The sequence below is a fragment of the Gouania willdenowi genome, chromosome 12, assembly GCF_900634775.1.
Source record: "Gouania willdenowi chromosome 12, fGouWil2.1, whole genome shotgun sequence".
Taxonomy (NCBI): Eukaryota; Metazoa; Chordata; class Actinopteri; order Blenniiformes; family Gobiesocidae; genus Gouania; species Gouania willdenowi.
The window spans coordinates 12,543,968-12,559,074 of NC_041055.1; the positions used below are offsets into that span (position 1 = coordinate 12,543,968).

The following is a 15,107-nucleotide window of genomic DNA, read 5'->3' on the forward strand; positions in this document are numbered from 1 at the left end:
TTATTATTATTATTATTATTATTATTATTATTATTATTATTATTATTATTATTATTATATAAGCACCAGGAAAAGAAAAGCCATGAGTTTGACACATATGCTCTACAGCAAGCATTCGTCTTATGGCTGTTTTTCCTTGTTTTAACAATTAAACACACCACAAAACAGTTACACACTTACATATATACTATTACAATATTTTATAAACGTCTTTCGGTCATTTACATTCACGACAAAAACACCATGAAAATAATATTAATAATTAAAAAGAAGAAAAAAAAATTGCGAGTGGCGGAAGTGACGTAGTCTCTGCGAAACGATCTATTTCCGGGATCAATAGTGTAGTGACAATGCGACACGCTACTCCTAGACAGCTAACAAAAGTGATAAAGGGAGCTAATGGAGAGGTCAAAACAGCTAAAATACTGAGGAATGGTTCACTACTATTGTGTTGTGAAAGTCGTGCGCAGATGCTAAAAGCACTGAAGGTGGAAGAGCTTGGGAGGAGGAAGGTACAAGCATCAGAAGAGTGGGGTAGAAACTTCCAGCGGGAAGTAGTGTTTGGTATTCCTACAAAAGTGTCCACAGACGAGATAATGGAGAAAATGTTTGGGGCGGAGATCTTGGAGGTGAAACGGTTGAAGACTGGTCGTTTTGGAGAAAGATGTGACAGTTTATCTGTAATGATAATGTTTAAGGGAGCTATCATGTCTACTAAAGTATATATGGGCTCCCTGAGCTATAACGTGAGGCCTTATGAAGCCTCACCACTGAGGTGCTATAAGGGCCAAAGGTTTGGTCATACAGCTACAGTGTGCAAAGGGAAGCAGCGATGTGGGAAATGTGCTGGTGAACATGAATATGGAATGTGTGAGGATGAAGTGAAACCCAAGTGTGTGAACTGTGGTGGAGAGCATAACTCAGCTTATGGAGGATGTGAAGTCAGTATAAGTATTACCCATGAGTATTGTTACTTCTGCTGACCGATTAGTACCAAAAGAAAACCAAACATCTCTACCCCATTGACTCCTCCAAAACATTCCATCTTTCTCCACAGCATGCGTTTCTTGTAAAAAAAAATTAAAATCTGCACCCTTAATTTGACAAAAAATGAAATCAGCTCTTTTTTTTTGAGCTGCTCTCGAAACCCCCTTAAATTTATAGACACAATAGAAAGCGACATTCCCCAACCTTGAACATGACAAGAAAATGATGAAGTAAAGAACAATAAACTAAATTGGGCGCTAACCTGTCTGCACTGTAATATTATAATATATGACGTATGTTCATCTAATCCCGTCCCATTTGGAGATGATTTCCGCATAAGAATATCAACAACTAACAATAATACACAATACCTGCACACATTCAGGCTATTGGCCAGAACAGGGTGATCTTACAATTGAAGAGTTAGATATAGCAATGAAACGAATGCCAAGAGGAAAGTCACCAGGTCTTGATTACTTAACTGTGGAATTTTTTTCCTTTTCTGGAACGATATCAGAGAAATGCTCTTTAAGGCCTTTCAAGAATGTATTTCAACTGGACACCTGTCTTCTACTATGAAACATGGAATAATCACCTTAATCCCAAAGCCCAATAAGGATAAATTATCACTTGACAATTGGAGGCCGATTACTCTTTTATGTAATGACTATAAATTGTTAGCACATGTGTACTCTAAAAGATTAGATATGGGTTTAAACAATATAGTTGATGAATGCCAATCAGCCTTTGTAAAAGGCAGAAATATTCATAACCATACAAGGCTGATTCTTGATATGTTAGATTATAGAGATTATATTAAAACAGACAGTCTGGTGTTACTTATAGACTTTTTCAAGGCATTTGACACTGTTGAACATCCCTTTCTACTGAAAACACTTCACTTCTTGGGCTTTGGAGAACAGTTTTGTAACATTGTAGAGATGCTATATACTGACATCACTAGTTCAGTCTCTCTGAATCCTGGTGGTACTCCTAGATTTGAGGTGTTACGTGGAATTTGACAGGGTTCCCCCATCTTCCCAAAACTTTTCATCCTAGCAACACAGTTATTATCAGTTCTGATCAATTACTCCAGTGATATACAGGGAATTACAATTTTTAACAAAGAGTTTAAGATAACCCAATTTGCGGATGACACCTGTTTCTTTTTAAAGAATAAATCAATAGTGGTTAAAACGCTTAGTATTGTTTCATTATTTTCTAAAGCATCAGGATTGTCTCTTAATATCAAAAAATGTGAATTACTCCCTATCCACACTTGCTCTGATTCCTCTATTGCCTCATTTAGAGTTGAGACGGAAGTCAAGTATTTAGGATTGTTGATTTCTTAAAAAATACTAAAAAAGGAAGACACGAACATTACAAATCGTATAGTAGATGTGAAGAAATCATTAAGCCATTGGCTAACCAGATACCTAACTATCTTTGGTAGAATCACTCTAACTAAGGCAGAAGGTATTTCCAAATTGATTTATCACTATCATTCATTATATATTTCCCCATTAAACATTAATAAGGCTAACTGTTATTTATCAGTTCTTATGGAGGAATAAAACACACTACATTAGAAGGTCACAACTTGTTAAGGAGTATGATAGTGGTGGTATTAAAGCCCCAGATTTTGAGTCTATGATTGGCACCTTCAGACTAAACTGGATCAAATCTTGTCTTTCCCAACCAAACTCTATGTGGTTTCACATACCAAGATCTTTATTTAAGCAAATAGGAGGCTTGGATTTTGTTTTGAAGTGTGATTTTGACGTGTACAGAATTACTACAACTACAAAGTTGTCCGATTTCCATAAACAGGTTTTTGTTTTTTCGAAGATGGTATTTTCCCACAACTTTTCCCCTCACAGTTTGACTATATGGAACAACAAAGTAATTACTATTGGCAGGAAATCAGTTTTTTTCAATAATTGGTTTGAACATGACATAGTTTTTGTGACCAACTTGATAGATGATAATGGTTTGTTTTTGAGTTATGCAGATTTCATAGGAAAATATGATCTAACTATCGAACTATCTAATATACAACAAATCATTACCTATGTTACCAAATCTTTTAATTGGAGAATATAATTTGTTGTAAAAAAAATGTAACAATAAGTTTTTTGGATATGTTCTAAAATACTAATATTCCATGGGTATTGCAGGGGGTTACAGTAGAGCCCTAACCTGAGGAACCCCACCACCTTAAAAAAAGCCTATTCTAAATATACCAAGTGGCCTATTTTACCTAAAGTTAGAGAAACCCATTTCAAAATCTTAAATAATATATATCCTGTGTCAAATTTTCTTAAAAAAAGATTTAATTTTGAGGTAGAGTTATGCTCCTTTTGTCATAATGTAGATTAAACTTTAGAACATTTAATTTTTTATGTGTCCTGTCGCTCAATCTTTTTGGTCAAATATTAATAATTGGATTTCACTAAAAATAACTGATTTTCCAAACTTTGAAATACAACATATTGTTTACTACATGGGAAATTTCGATTCTTCCATTTCAGATATTGTCATTATTATTTTACTACTGGGGAAATACCATATTCATTGTGCAAAGTGGAGAAAACACAAGCCCTCATTTTCAGGATTTACCAACGATGTTTTTTTACAGCCCTGAGGAAACTTTGGGATAGTGAATTTGCACGGAAGCTATATTCTGACTTTGCAACAAAAAAAAAAGTTGTTTTAACTTGGAGAGCGTTTGTGTGTGTTCACGATGCACGTGTGTATATGTTTATATGTGGATGTGTTTATGTGCATTTGTTTACTGACTGCCCATATGCTGCTGAGTTTGGCCCTGATCTCCTCTGTCTATGCTCTGATTACTATTGTATTTTATTTTTTATTTTTATGCTTTTTGCCTTGTACCCCCTTTTGCTTGAAATGTTTGTTTTCATTCTGTTCTTGCTTCTGAAGCTGTAACAAGCTGAAGTTTTATCCTCATCGAGTGTTTGTAATTTTGAAATTGTGCAAAAAAAAAAAAAAGAAAGATTGGCCAAAGTAAGTGACCCGGAAATGTATTCGACGCTAACGGCTATGCTATCGGCAGTGGCATGACAAGGTCGCTGCTTCCATCTGCGCATCCGAAACGTGTCCTTTTCGCTTAAGCTGGTGTTGGGCACAGAACCTCCTCACGGACATTTCGGAGGATTTAGAGACTCCTAAGTGTTGCAGAGTTAATAATATATCTGAATGTGTAATGCGTCACTTCCGGGTCACGTACTTTGGCAAATCGGTAATGGAGAAAACGAATAAAGGTGTTCGTTTTCTGTACCGAAGCAAAAGAGCTTGAATTTGAAAAACAAGGTGTTTTCCTTTTTGTCATTTTGGTTTTGGAAACAAATATTTTTTCATGTTTTTTTTACGTAATGAAAACGAATGAAAAATACACGATCGTGCACGTCAACAGCGCCACTATCTTGGTGGAGGCAGCGGTGCATGGACATTACGACAGAAAGAGGTATTTCTCAATCTCTAAGTAGAATTATTCGTTGAATTTTGAAACGTCACAGATGTAGCTATGATACAAGGTGCTTGGATATATTTAAAATGCTGGTTTTACCACTCAACACTTAATCTCCACACCCACATTTTTGAATATTTCAGTTCTTTGGCTGCAATAATTAATGATGATGATATAATAGTAATAGTGATAGTAATAATAGTAATGGTTGTAATATTAACAATAATAATAAATACAATAATATGAGAATATAATGATAAGTATAAGAATAGCAATAACAATAATACAGTAGTAGTACAATTATACAATAATAATCTATTTATCTTATCCTATTTATCTATCTATCATGTCAGACGTTTGTTACAAACAAACGTCGTGAAAATTGCTTAAGAATTGCGTGATTTATCACAAACTTTATTTGTGTAAGCGCATCATTCCTCTATAGATGTAATGCACTGTAGGAGCGATTAGCACAGGTCCAAGATGGCCGCCCTGTTGACGCACCGCTCTCGTGGGCGGCAGCAGTCGATGGGCATCTACGTATTATGATGTCTATGGCATTTTGTCATTAAACCAAAAGAAATGACCAAGATAATGTGGAGCATGTTCTGTTAGTAGTAGATATGCAAGACAAAGACAAATTACGCTTCAGGATTTACACCGTCAGGGGATGGAGATTAATGTGGGTAATGTTTTGAATAAAGTTAAAATGAAAAGGGTAATCAAATTCCTTAATGATTCAGAAGTTATGGGAAGAATATGTATATATATATATATATATATATATATATATATATATATATATATATATATATATATATATATATATATATGTATTTTTTTTCTTAAGATATTGTTATTATTAATAATAATTATTGTCTTAGGAAAAGGATAAAACTCTGGTTCATACTCCGATACAGTAGGTGGCGGAAAATGCACCTTTCTCTGATGAGTGCCACCTGCCAATAAACCACATAAGAAGAAAGAAGCAACCAAAAGAAGAAGAAGAACAACGTGACGCGTCAGTGTGTGGTAGGCGTGGTGTTCTATCGAGCATTATGGCGTCTGGACAGCAGTGGGTGTTGGTGGAAATGGTACAGGCATTTTACGAGGTAAGTTTATTATTTCCCACTAGTCTACGTTAGTATTTAGACAAGTCTCTCTTTGTGTAGGGTTTAGAATGGTTTATTGAAGTGTTGTTGAAAACACGCGCGAATATTTGTCAATGAGGAAGTTACTCATTTTAGCTCAGGTCTCCAAAACCCTGCTCTAAAGTGAGAAGCTCATTAGCAGTGGAGACTGTCTTGGGAATCCGCGCAGGGAGACATCTAAAACCTGGTGGACTTGAGACCCTCCTGCTCCGTGTTTGGACACCATAAGTTAATCCTTCTGTCTACCAACACAAGGAAAATCAACAAACTCATGGTTCAGAGCTAAAGCTCACGGTATAACTAACGCACACAGGTTTAGATGAGAACATTCGAGTTCTGATCTAAACCGGTGTGCGTTAGTTACCTTTAAAAAAATGTCAAACTTCTCTCAGGTTTATTCACGCTATAATAATTCATATATATATATATATATATATATATATATATTTTGTTAGAACATACACGTGTATATATATATATACACGTGTATGTTCTAACAAAAATTGTCATCAAATATTGCACACAATGCTGGAGCAGATTCGTTCTAATGAGATCAAAGCTATTTTCAAAGTGTCTTTATTAGTCTCCCAAGGGAGAAATGTGTGTTGGACAGAGGGATCTGCTGCACAGGCAATTCCTTTAGCACTATTAAAACATTCAATCATTCATATAGTAAAAAGAAAGAAAAACAATAAAATTAATAAATATACCTAATAGATTTACATTGCTAAGGATCAGAGAAAGTGCAGACAAGTACTTGGTGTGATACATTAACGCCTGTCTGACTTCTGCCCGTCCTGGGAAATCTGCTCATTTATGAGCTTCACTTTGTAATATCAAGTGTGTTTACAGCAAGGAACTATGTACATCCTGCCTGAGTCAAGTAAAACATATTATGAGAGCAGTACATGAGAACCATATGCTAAAACATTGTTAGCTAGTTTGAGGACTGATTGTTCAAACAGCACTTGTGGTACAGGCCTGCCCTGCCAATGATCTTGCCTGCAGTTTTAGACAGGTTTAGTATTTGACTTTTCAGAATCAGAAAAGTTTATTTTGCCAAGTACAGTTTTAAAAAAACAGCACTGGGAATTTGACTCGGCAGTCGGTTTCAGTTTGATAATTAAGTAGCCGAGCCAGCTGGTGATGCCATACAGTAGGACAGATTCAATGGTTGCCCTGTAAAAAATCATCATAATGTTCTGGTATACACCAAACACTCGGAGTCTGTGGAGAAAGTGCATCCTCTGTTGGATACAAGCACCTGTACCTGTATGTGCCATCTTAAATCGCTGTCTATATGAATCCATAGATATTTGTAGGAGTTCACCAATGTTACAGCCATGTGTAGCTACTGGGCTGTGGTCCCCAATAGATCTAGGATCCAAAACCATCTCTGTTTTGTTCCAGTTGATCTGCAGTTGGTGAGCAGGGTACCAGTTTACAAACCTGTCCACTCACGATTTGTGGCTGGTTAAATCAGACTTGGTTCTTAACAGAATTAAAATAGCAGCGTCATCTGAGAATTTAACAATGTACTGTTCGAGCTGGGAGCTAACACAATCATTTGTGTACACTGTGAATAAAAATGGTGAACTGACACAGCCCTGGGGGGCTCCAGTACTGCTTAGATGAGTGTCAGAGAGGACAGAGTTCAGCTTTACCTGCTGTGGCATATTTGACAAAAACAAGTGATACCAATTGATTAAAAAAGGGTTCACATTCAGCTGAGTCAGCTTTTGAAGAAGAATGTGTGTGGTTGTATGCAATTAAAAGCAGAGCTAAAATCAATAAAAAGTAACCTAGCATAAGGCCCTATAAAATCTGTTTTATTTTTTTCCAAATTCCGTGTTTTCCACTTTAATTTTTTGAAATTCAGTTAAAGAAAAAAATAAATATTAATCTTTTTTTCCCAGAAAATATTAGTTTTTAACTCCTGTGAGGAAACAAAATGAATATTAACAAATTATTAAAAAAAAAAAAGAAGTAGATTAAAGCTGCTCATGTTTCCATGGAGCGCCACTGCACTACATGAGAAACGGACGGAGTTTCACAGGCACAGCAAAGTTAAACGGGCACTGGTGGCTCTGTAGTCAGTGATGATTTGCATAGTTTTTTGGCAGTTTAGATGGTGTTTAATGAGGATGGGAGGGGGGTGGGCGGTGCACCTAATAAGTGGTCCCTGAAAACATTTCCCCATTTAAAAAAAAAAAAAAAAAAAAAAAAAACGTTCCTTGCCTCACGGTGACGGCGGTTCATACCGGGTCTGTCCATTTCCGCGTTTAACAGTTTTCATTGGTCGATTCTGTCTGCAATTTTGTTAATGTGGATTTTATAGGGCTCTAGGTTTAGGCAGCAGGCTTGGCTTAACTCATTGACTGCCATTGACATCTAAAGATGTAATTTGGTTTAGTAACGTTGACTGCCAATGACCATACCTGTCAAGTTTTGGATTTGAATATATATGTGTGTGTTTGTGCTGTGATTTGTTTTGTTAACCGTAAAAATAAATAAATAAATAGAAAAATTAAAAAAAAGGAAGAGATAGGAGGGACTGACGCTGCCTTTTTTTTTTTTTAACTTAAAAAAAAAAGGAAACAAAACTTGTGCAGACTTGTGTGCTCGTGGACTCGTGAAACGTCATCACGCGCAGCCCAAGTCCTGTTCCAGTTCAAAGCATACCTGTCACGTTTTGGATTTGAAAATAAGGGAAATTTTCTGGCACCCACCACGAACCGTCCCACCCGCCCAACCAAGCTCCAGTATCCCTTATATTTTAAGAAAAGTGTACGAGAAATCTAAAATAGCCACTTGTCAACCACTTATTAAATACAATGATGTGATTGTAATCTGGTAGGTCGACCTTTATTAACATTGAAATGCTGTGAACATTCCTACTAGGGCTGGGCAATATGGACCAAAACTCATATCTCAATATATTTTCTCAAAATGGTGATATACAATATAAATCTCGATGATTTTATCAAATAAAGTTTGACCAGAAAGACAATCCTGGCTTAAATTTGCTGATGCAAAATGTTACACAGGGACATTTATTAACAAACAGCTGCACAATATGTGCACTCATTAATTATCTAACTGAGCTTTACAAGTTGTTCTGAGAAGTAAAAGCAGCGACTCCTAAAACTAGTATTTTGATACATATTAAGCTATAATATATATATGAAATATTATAGTTTTCTATATCGCTTAAATAGAAAACTTGATACATCTTGAATCTGGATATATCGCCTAGCCCTAATTCCTAAATTATAAAACAGCCTAAATAAAAACATAAATGTGTATATGAAGCACGTGTGTTTATTTAATATACTTACAGTTCATATACATGTCAACATGTTGCATATTTACTGTTAATTTCACAATGCTTGTCTTTAAGTTAGACATTAACATTTTATTTTCATTATATATTTTCTTATTTCTCATGCTCACTCATGTGGGTCTCTGGTATTCAGTGTATGCAGTGTATATTTGTGAAGCTTGTGATTGGTTGAGTTTTCATGGTGACTTACGTGGTTCCTTCCGCTGTGGTTGATGTTAAAATCTCAGTTATTAATCTAACAGAACCTGTAACTGTGTCCCATCCTGCTGCTCTTTATGAAGATAAACTCTCTGTCACGTTTCACAACGTATTTACACCAGTTCTTTGTTTTTTTGGCGGAACGTCTTCATTCATCATCTCTGTTCTGAGTTGTTTCCGGGTTTGCCTCCGCTGTCAGCACTAATCTCGTGAGAACTGTCACTGAGGTCACTTCAGATGGCAGTTCTCGTGAGGCTAGTGATGGCGTTCAGTTTAATAGGCATCTTTTAATTATTATTACATTAAAATACGGGATATTTATGGGGAAAATACTAATACGGGAAGATGGCGGGAAAGAGGGGTAAAATACGGGAGTTTCCCGGCCAAAATGGGATTCTTGACAAGTATGCCAATGACGTCTAAAGATGTCAATTGTGTTTTTCGGCTGGGGTTGCTAGGAGACAGGGTGATGAAGCTCTCCTGTGAATATCAGGCTTGTACCATGATGTAGTGAGCAACTGTTGACATGTAGGTCACAGCACCTTTGGATGAGAGATCACCCATGATGGGAAAAGCTCAGAGGGAAAGAGTTTACAAGACAAACAATGGCACTCGACCAGAGCATGTGTAGAACTAAGTGGACTAAGTGGAGTGTCGCGATGGTGAGAGAAAACTATAAATAAAACGGGGCAAGCGGCATGTCCGGGAGAAGGAGGAAGTGGCATATGGGGAGAATGACTGGGAGAGACAAGGAGGAATGCCAAAATACAGTAAGCAAACCATAGAATTCTGACCCAGATAGCAAAATAGTAAAAATTTTGCCATCTCAGTCATGTTTTTGTAATTTTATAGAAGGAAACCAATGTTGAGGTGTCCCTAAAGCATAAAAAAATTGCTTCAAAGTCACTGACAGTTTTTTTCAGAAAAAGGCTTTTTTCTCAGCTTTTTGTCACAAACTGGCCATTTGTTTGAAACTTGCCTCTATTCAACTACTGATAACGGAAGAACAAAACAAGCTATTGAAAAAAAAAATTCTGATGAAAATAGAGAGCTTAATCTTTCAGAATCTGATTTCAGATTGTCATAGTACAAAATATTCTGGGGGTCTTGAAAGATCAGTGAAAATCATCTAAAACGCCTGGCAATATGGGGTTGACTGCTCTGAAAATGGCTGGCAGTGAATTTGTTAAGCTGCAGACACACACTCATGAAAGCATGTTATCATTATTAAATAAGTCATTTAGTGGTGATTTAAAACACTCAACAAAGATCTTAAAAAGGAAAAAATTATGCAATAAAATAAATTCATTTATTTAATTAAAAAAAAAAGATTTTATTCTGTGCCCTTGTTTTCTTAGTGAACAGAATTTTTTTTTTATTTCCTGGTAAAATGTGTGTCAAACCACCTGAAGAGCATAACGTTGAATGCACGGTTGGAACTTGTTAATGATGAACTAGTAAACCTGTAAAAAAATATAAAATCTGTAATAATGAAATATCATTCTCCTTTATGTTTTAGGCTCCTGCTTATCACCTCATCCTAGAAGGAATCCTCATCCTGTGGATTATTAGACTTCTCTTCTCTAAAACTTACAAGCTTCATGAGACCTATAAACTGACGGAAAACGTAAGTTTACAGAGTTTGGATAATGGAGAAGAACGTGATGTTTGACATTCAACATTTGACCCTTGTTTCTTACTCAGGAAAAAGAGGACCTGATTGAGGAGTGGCAGCCAGAGCCACTTGTTCCTACTCTCTCCAAAGACCATCCTTCTCTGAGCTATGACATTGTTACAGGGTAAAGGCATTCTTATTTATATATTACTACAACTTCTAGATATTGGCTCAAGTAAAGGGTCCTCAAGGGTCAAGTGCAGTGCTTGTTGCAATTCATCTATCAGCATAATAGTTGTTAATTTGTTAATAATAGTTAAGTCTATGCAAGCATGCAGCCTTCCAATCATATTGGTGTTGGGGAAATGCACAAGCAGTCTGTTTCCATTACAGATACTATTTTTTCTGCTTCAGAGTATTCCACGTCTGTTTACTCATTCCTTTTCATTTTAATTTCAGCATCTTTCCCTATTTAGATTACTTTACTGGCTATTAAACTTCTCAAACTCGTACTACACATGCTAAATATGGTTAGTCAGTTATTTTTATATTTATTTGCTTCAGGTGACTTCCAGAATCGGGGTACATTAGATTGAAATCACAAAACATTATGTGCCAAGAAATTTGACATGTCCCTTTGCTACACTCAGCCACCGGTTTGATGTGAAAAATACCATATGAATGTGTGAAATGGAAGGGATTCTGTGCAACGTCATCTCAGACCTGGGAGCCGAAAGTGGCATATTTGTCATTGTTTGCAGAGTAAAGCCTGCATGAGAAAATGACAAGTTGTTGTTGTGCTGTTAACTGCTCAAACTGGCAAAAGGATGGATGGAAATTGTATAATATCCCCAGATGATCTCATCCGTTTACCTTTTGTGTGTGGAGCCCAGAAAAGTGTATTATTTATTGGATGAACACAGTAGTAACATCACTAATAAATGGTCAGTAAGTTATTTATAGCTGTCATCTCTGCTGTAATCAATGTGAGTGCTGTGGCAGCGTCTGATCTGAAGGTACAGAGGATCAGCACCGTAGGAGTGTAAAAATGTTTCCCTTAGGTATCCAGTGATAACCCTCAAACATTGTATCCACTTCTTTATGCCAATCTTTTAACGATGGTCCTCAAGCAGATGCTTAAAGTACGCGGTTATGTCTGAACTATGTTTAAAGCATGAATTACCTTTTTGTATGTAGGAACAACAAGTCTAAGTTAGAGACATGACACCAAAATCCATGTTAATGCTAAATACAAGAACACATTCTAAATAGCAATATCTTTACGTTAAACTTTGCATTTTGTTGTTGCTTGTTGCTATTTCCTTTCTGCTTTTTGGAGAATGACCACATATGGGTTGTATCTTAGAAAAATGACGTTGTGGTGCTCTCTTCAGCCTGAAAGCTCACACTGACGAAACCTACAGAGTTGGATACATCATCATTTTTAGCATTTCACCAAGATGCTTCCAAACTGTGTAGCAGTTGTAAGAAGACTTCTGTGAATGGAGTGTCCTTATTTACACGTGTACAGTGTAAACTAAAAAGCCTGGATGCTCCGTCTTATTGTGCACTTGTATTTAATCCTTACTTAATTTAGGTCTTTTACTTAATTACTGTATGTACATTTTTCTTTCTTTCTTTCTTTCTTTCTTTCTTTCTTTCTTTCGTATTTATTCTTTTTATTTTTTATATTTATTGAGCCTCTGTAACACAAGTAATTTCCCCCTGGGATAAATAGTATTTCTGATTCAGATTACTGAGGGGGCGGGGGGTATGCTTGATCTAGTTCATATTGATAAGGCGGACTGTCTATCAGCAACTCATGTTTATATTCTTCTTAACATGAAGGGTAACAAAGTGACCATCTCCAGAAATCCATCTTTTGTTTACTTCGGACGTCACAGTCAGACTGCTGGATTTCAGCAGCGGCACTCCGTGGAAGTGAATAATAGGAAAAATAATTTAAAGATTACGTACAAACTGAGCAACATTTGGCACTTATTACCGGATGTCAGCATGATTTTTTTTTTTTCATAGAATAAGTGTTATAAACATTAGATGTTTAAACTGGTGTCATGTGCCCTTTAAATCTGGCAAAAAAAAGAAATTAGATTGTGCTTTGAACCTTGCAATGTTGCATATTTCAAAGATGAAGATGAAACTTTCTGTTATAGGTCCCCCAGTCACAAAATCATAATCAATGGAAAGGAGTGCATCAACTTTGCATCATTTAATTTCCTGGGTTTGCTGGATAATGAACGGGTCAAGGTTTGTATTTACCATTGAAGATTTACATTTCATTGTTTTCAGTGTTTGAATGCCATCATTTTTATTTCACAGCAAAAGGCTTTGTCATCCTTAAAGAAATATGGTGTTGGAACCTGTGGTCCCAGAGGCTTCTATGGAACATTTGGTGAGTTTAATACTTTTCAACATATCTCATTTAATGTTAATTGCAGCTGCAGGAATGTGGTAGGCAAACTTTGACTTGCAGGCTACATTTAGCCTGCCACATAATTTTCTTAACCCTTCTAGCACTTATTTCACATCCAGATTGACAGTCATTAAAGTTTGTAATTTCTGTTTTAGCTTTTCTGCAATAACATGGCTAGAATATTGCAACATGCTCTGGCTCAAACAATTAATATAGAGTATCTAGATACAAACGTGCATGTTGCGTGTATTGATTCATTCAGTGTGCATCGGTTCAGTTGACGAGTGAAATCGTGATGCATCGTTCATGCCATGCCTCCATCGGTAAAATCAATGGTTGCATCAATTTTTTTCATCCATCCATTTTGTCACTTGCTTGTTCCTCTTTTCAGGGTCGCGGGGCAATTTTTTTCATGTTTATTTAATTCTGTCCTGTATTTCCGAGGCACATTGAATGCACCATCACTGCTCCGCGTTTTCTTTTGAACAAGGACTGAAGCTGAGAAGCACATTTGTACAGCAATAAAGTTACAACAACATGGAGGTCCGCGAGGTAGACAAGATTTATAACACGCCTAAAAACTTTTAATCAGGTGTAGAAAGATGGTAAACTTGACAAGACGCAGGTCGCTCGTAAAAAATGTCATGCTGCTAAATCTTACACTGGAAATACGACAATCTGAGGGGCTCAGTCATATCAATACGGCTGCCGCTGATCCCTCTTTACCTCAGGTTCCTCCAAGGCAGAGCTCCAGCAAAATTGGTGAGAAAAGTACCTCAAATAAGTTTGGCCAAGGTGGTACTCTGGCAGCACCCTCAACCATGCTAAAGAAATAACTGACGCCAGATCTGTTTTCAAAAGAGTATTTTATTTCATATTATTCTTTTGTTTATCTTATGGACATAAAATATTGCTCAGTGAGAGTTTGTTTACAGCAGCTGTGACTAGTGCCAAATAATAGTTTGCATCTTTCTTTGCACAAGCAGTTGTGAAAAACTTAATTGTGAAAGGTTATTATTTGTATTATTCATATTAAAAATCTTGATGCTTTCTGCTCCTCACTACTGTATTAGCCTAATACTGTATCTGCTGAAGAGTTCATATTTGTTTGAACGCAGCAGTAGCGTCTCCAGGTGAGACGGGGTGAGGCTGGTGGCGAGGCAGCGGCTATGCTCAAATTGAACAGTGAAATGTGCACATTTCTCCAAACACGGCATTATAAACGCTGATATTTTCACTACGTGTTTATAACCTAATGCGCACCTTACAAAAATAAGGAAAAGCAACAAAAAAGCACGTGAGGCTGTTTCATTGCACGCTCGATTGGCACGACAGGCAGAATATGAGAAGAATCTGCTGCTCTGTACAAAACCGGCAGCCATGCAGATCCTAGTTAGGACAGGGCTCCGGAGTTTAACCGTGTTTGTAAAGGGCTATACATATTTGATGCTCCGGGACATTTATTATGCATTTGCTTAAGTCCAGCAAACAGTAGTGCAAACATTATTTATCAATTTATCATGTGCATAGACTTAAACCAGGGAAATCGTATTTTATCGAAATTTTACTTTGCACCCGCAAATATACCTCTTTAGCACAACAGAGTACAGAGTATGTACATCTTTGTACATCCAGCCTTCAAACACATACTCATTTGGCCATAATTGACAACTCTACTTATGCACCCACTATATGAATACATACTTCTTTTTGGTTACTTTATTTAATGGATACCGACACATACCGGTACTTTGTTTAAAAGTATGAAATGGCTACAAATTGAGGAAAAAAAGAAACCATGAATGGGGGGTGAATCGCATCAAAAATCGTGATAATGGTAATGTGACAATCGTTGAATCATAGCATCCTGAATCGTAATCGCACACCTT

At 36.5% G+C, this 15,107-nt stretch overlaps 1 protein-coding gene across 3 annotated transcripts in view; it reads left to right on the forward strand.

Moving 5' to 3' along the window:
* Positions 1-4,312: 4,312 nt before the first annotated feature.
* The window catches only part of sptlc1 (serine palmitoyltransferase, long chain base subunit 1), a 31,363-nt gene continuing 20,568 nt past the window's right edge, over positions 4,313-15,107 (forward strand). The window contains exons 1-6 of one of the 3 annotated variants that reach the window (XM_028462570.1): positions 4,313-4,474; positions 5,398-5,589; positions 10,689-10,796; positions 10,874-10,968; positions 12,959-13,052; positions 13,125-13,197. In XM_028462570.1, the coding sequence (XP_028318371.1) occupies positions 5,536-5,589; positions 10,689-10,796; positions 10,874-10,968; positions 12,959-13,052; positions 13,125-13,197 (424 nt within the window). In that variant the 5' untranslated portion in view covers positions 4,313-4,474; positions 5,398-5,535. The remainder of the gene's footprint in view (positions 4,475-5,397; positions 5,590-10,688; positions 10,797-10,873; positions 10,969-12,958; positions 13,053-13,124; positions 13,198-15,107) is intronic. The other 2 variants (XM_028462571.1, XM_028462572.1) reach the window with 2 other exon arrangements.